Raw genomic sequence first — 4,832 nt, forward strand, 5'->3', positions numbered from 1 at the left:
ATAATACCATGTCTGCGATCGAGCAAAAAGCCCTGTCTGATCATACCAGGCCTACACAATGGAACGGAGCCAGTAGCGGACATATTCTGATTCTGTGGTGGCAACAAATTTATGCAAACTTTGCCGCAAGGCTGGAGAGGGTGCTGCAGTATAATGCTGCTGACTGGTTCCTTAACAGTGATTCCACTGGATGAGTATAAAAACATGATGAGGAAGAAATGGCAATTAGGAGCATTCGACAATAAAGGGGGAGTATGGGTAAATTGAGCTGGAGTGCGAGTAAATATTCCTCCAGAATATCGACCGATGTCATTGAAATCAGTGGATAACTTATCAGGTCTGTAAATGATGACTATGACCACTACAATCCAAAGAAGCAACCTGATCTTTTCCCTATCCCAGACTGGGTACCTCCTTATCAAGATTATGATGATGACTTAAACATGTCTGTAAGGTTTAATAGCTTGCTCGATATATTTAGCAAAAATAAATAAATAAATAAATAAAAAACAGCAATATGGGTTTCAAAGAATTAGTAGACAAAAATTCAAAGAATTTAGATATTCATATAATGATGGATGAATAATTCTAATTGTGCACTTTGAAATTTTGATTGAAATTTACTTTGAACCAATGAATAATTTTCATGATCAAGATTTGTGAGCATAGAATGCTCAAAGGAGGGAATTGTAATGGAAAATTATTAAGACTTTGTATTCTGTTGTTTCTCTTCTGGGTACTTTGTGTTCTCTCAGTCTGTTTTCTCTCCTGCATACCGTAAAATGTGTGTGTGTGTGTGTATGTCCTTTAGTTGACCTCTCCTTCCTTATTTTGCCCAGAAACAGCATTAGTAGAGTAAGACATGAGATGTTCATGCGCCTGAAGCATGGACACTGAGTGGTCAGTGCAGAGAGGAGCTAGTCTGCTCCTGGTACAGGGTATCACAGAAACCACGCCCGACAGAGTAAAAGGCAAGAGGACACAAAGAGCACTTTGCTCTTTACCTGTAGAAACCTTTGATTTCTGTATGATGACTGAGACTACTTGCAAGTATTATTAAAGGCCCAGAAAGACATTTTCTGCAGCACACTGAAACAGGAAATCTTTAAAAACACTGTAAGAGCTAAAAGGATTAATCCAATCATGTTAGGACTATGTGAATAATATTTGTTGCATCAATGTATTGCTGAAACTGGGCAGGGGATTTCCAGTTCCCAGCATGCTTTGCATCGGACTTGATTGAGAGAGTACATTTTAAAATTATGTGCTATTTTTAAATCAGTGCATATTGCTTTTCTCATGAAGTAAACACTGAGTGAACATCAGTGACTGACGATATGTAAACTCTCTGCAGCACCATACTTGTCATACAGTACAAAAATAACATATAAAATGCTAATGTTTTTGTTGCTAGCTAGCTGCAAGGTGCAAAAGAGTTATTTAAACAGATCACATTTACTGTATGTTAGGTTAACTCAATTAATTTAGGTGATCACTACACAAAGTATTTGAGTAGAGCCTACATGTTAATTTCTTATCAAAGGAACTAATTTTCATTGTGTGGAAAAAATGTCCATAATTGAATTAAGTTAAACCAACTATTTTTATTTTATTTGATTTTTGTTCAGTGTATAATGCAAAACAAGTAGAAACTAGATTATTTGATTTCAACAATTTAATTGTAATGAACAGACATGACAAGATATTCAAAACATTGACTGATCTGGTAGGTAGTATTCAGTCTGTTCTCCAAGGCAACTTAGTGGCACGTCCTGCTTAGCTTTATTGATTCCTGTGGGTAAAGGAAGAAAAACATAGTAAAATTCATCGTGGTGAAACTTAATTAATTTTATTTGCAGAAGGCGACTTACTTGAATGCATCCCCTTTACTGTGAACCCACATCATGAACTCCTTTTTCAGGAGGTCATTGAAGATGCTGTAGTCTGGATCACCAGCCATAGTTGGTCTGTAGAAATGAGCACCAGATGCTGCCTGTTACTTTTAGGTATTCTGAATCTATCATATACATTCTGTAGCTTAAAAATAAGCTGCAGCCTCCATTTCCCCAAACTTACACACTCTTCTTCTCTCTCTGATTAAGGAGAAATTTCACAAAGTTCTTCTGAACCATGGAGTCCATAATCTTACTGATGTCACTTGCAATTGTTGATTCGGCATAACGGCGGCTCAACTTTTGGATGTCATTTGTTGAGCTGTAACAACATTAGAAAATACAACCATTTATTAAATAAATAAATAATGAAAAAAAAAACCCATAATAATTTGTGTCTTCTTTTTCAATTGTCTTGTGACACACATATTAATATACAGGGGAGACCAGGGCCAGTTGTCAAATGTCACAACTTGTCACAAGGGCTTTATCTCAGTAAGTATAAAGGTTTGAGTTGAGTCAAATTACACAAGTGCTTGTTTTGTTTTATTCCAGCCATGGTTTTGTATGTTAGTTTTTACACCTAGTTCAAAACCCTCTGAAAATAGAATCATTTGTATTAACTGTGTCCTCCAAACGAAAATTTCAATACCATCATATTTTTGCTAGCTCTTGGGTAAACAGTGAAAACAATTTAAGCACACTGTCATACAATGCAGGTTCCATTGTGACAACATGTTCATTAAACTTTTTTTTTTTTTTTTTTTTTTGTATTCTTGGGCGTGAGAAATATTCACGGTAGTAAAAAGTGTGACAACTAGCCCCAGACTCCTCTTACAACAAGCTGCTGCTTCCATTTCCCCAAACTTACTCTCTTTTCTTGTCTTTCTGATTAAGCAGAAAGCTCACAAAGTTTTTCTGAACCATGGAGTCCATAATCTTACTGATGTCACTTGCAATGGTTGACTCAGCATACCGGCGACTCAACTTTTGGATGTCATTTGTTGAGCTATTAATGAAATTTGAACACAACACAAATTATACAAACAAACATTAGTGTGTTCTCCTTAAATTGTCTTGTGACACACATATTATATATATATATATTCTGCTGCATAAACTCAAATTTATGCGGAAAAAAACATAAAAACATAATTCACCTTACTTACAAATTATTTATTGATGCTATAAATCAGTGTTTCTCAACTGGTGGGTCGCCACCCAAAAGTGGGTCGCAGGTCTATTCTGACTGGGTCGCGGACAGCAGCGAAAGAACAATGCAATGTCTCTCCCATCGAATACTTTTCAGGGGCCACCCAAGTGATAGAGATTATTTAATGATAATATAATATTTAATAAAGAGATTATTTAATGATAATCTTGCATTCAGATAAAGGTTTCTAATCTGCACTGCGATATTTTCGCGGTGCGATTAAAGCATTCACGCGAGTGTAACGGATCCAGCTCGCGCTAATGATCTGCTCTGCTCTACTCTCAGACGCACACGCGCAACTACCGGGCTTCCCTCGATATATTGCGGCGCGCTGACCTCAAAACTGATGTGACCCATTTCAATTTTAGTGAGACTTTTCTAGTTTAAATCGTTACGGAGGAAGTCAAGTCAAACCTCTCAAACAGTAGGCAGCCCTGACAAGCCAAACAGCACTGAGGAGGAAAAGAGCAACACTGTGCTATGTGCAAAAAAATAAAAATAAATAAATAAATATTATTACACCTCATCACCTTTACATAATTGTTTCACGATTTTACCTGAGTGAAAGTAACTTTTATATTTTGACAAAATGTTATAGTTTCACATGAAATAATCTATAGGTAGAATCTATTAGACCTCATTTTATATCAACAGTGGCAGTTGTAGAAGTTTCAAAATGTGTTTCGGCTAGTATATATATATATATATATATATATATATATATATATATATATATATATATTATCAATATATAATTTATTATTATTATTAGCCTACTATTATTTAAAACTAGCTACACTGACTTAACCATGGTAATGAGAAGCCTTTCCACCTGTGTAATTCTGTTTGAATGATGTTTGAAATTAGGAAACAAAAGGGATAATAATGGGCTCATAGCATATAAATAAATATGCTCTTAAATTTTTATAAGTGGGGAGAGAAAACTTCCTGTGGCTTTTGTTGTTGACATCAAATAGCAAAAATAATGTCACTTGATGCATGCCCTTATACTTGAAAACCATGAACAAAACTATGCAAGATAAAAGGAAATGCAACACAGGATACATTAAAAACAAGTTATGTTTTTACTATGGTGGGTCACCACTTGATTTCCTATGTAAAATCTGGGTCCCGAAGCAAAACCAGTTGAGAACCACTGCTATAAATGACTCTTACCTGCTATCAACATGCTGGGATTCTGCACCTGTCCATATACTGCCCAGACATATGCAAACCAGAGCACATACTGCAGCCTTCATTTTTCTGCACGACTTCCTTAAATCCTATAAATCATATGAGAAGGGGGATACCTGACCAATGTCAGTCTACTGACCAACAGTATTGTAATCAAAATAGCTGAATGAAAATGTTTTTATGCCTACCTTTTCTGATTCTTGTCCTGTGCTGAATGTCTTAAACTGATGTACAACTCTACAGCAAACCGCACAGGTCTTTTATACAATGCAGATTACATTACCACCCAAGCAACAACTTACTTCCACATCATTAAAACAATTATTAATGAGGGTGATACACAGACATAAATACTGATAAGGCTGCTTTCTCATACAATCATAGGTTTCAAATCTGTTTGCACTCTTTGCGGTTTGAAATGGAAAAATGACTTGCTTATGGAATTGCAATATAGAAATGATCTCATTAAACCATTAGACAGTTTTTAAAGGCATATGTTTTCATTGTGCAAAATCTGAGCAATATTTGCTGTT

At 35.6% G+C, this 4,832-nt stretch overlaps 1 protein-coding gene across 1 annotated transcript; it reads right to left on the reverse strand.

Moving 5' to 3' along the window:
• Positions 1-1,694: 1,694 nt before the first annotated feature.
• Positions 1,695-4,505, reverse strand: gip (gastric inhibitory polypeptide). The gene is made up of 6 exons (XM_051667588.1): positions 4,488-4,505; positions 4,282-4,388; positions 2,764-2,901; positions 2,077-2,214; positions 1,872-1,967; positions 1,695-1,792 (listed from the first exon to the last, which is right to left on the reverse strand). Exons 2-6 carry the CDS (start codon positions 4,362-4,364, stop codon positions 1,783-1,785), a joined length of 465 nt encoding a protein of 154 aa, XP_051523548.1. The 5' UTR covers positions 4,365-4,388; positions 4,488-4,505; the 3' UTR covers positions 1,695-1,782.
• Positions 4,506-4,832: the final 327 nt, after the last annotated feature.

This window comes from Myxocyprinus asiaticus, chromosome 32 (genome assembly GCF_019703515.2).
Source record: "Myxocyprinus asiaticus isolate MX2 ecotype Aquarium Trade chromosome 32, UBuf_Myxa_2, whole genome shotgun sequence".
Taxonomy (NCBI): Eukaryota; Metazoa; Chordata; class Actinopteri; order Cypriniformes; family Catostomidae; genus Myxocyprinus; species Myxocyprinus asiaticus.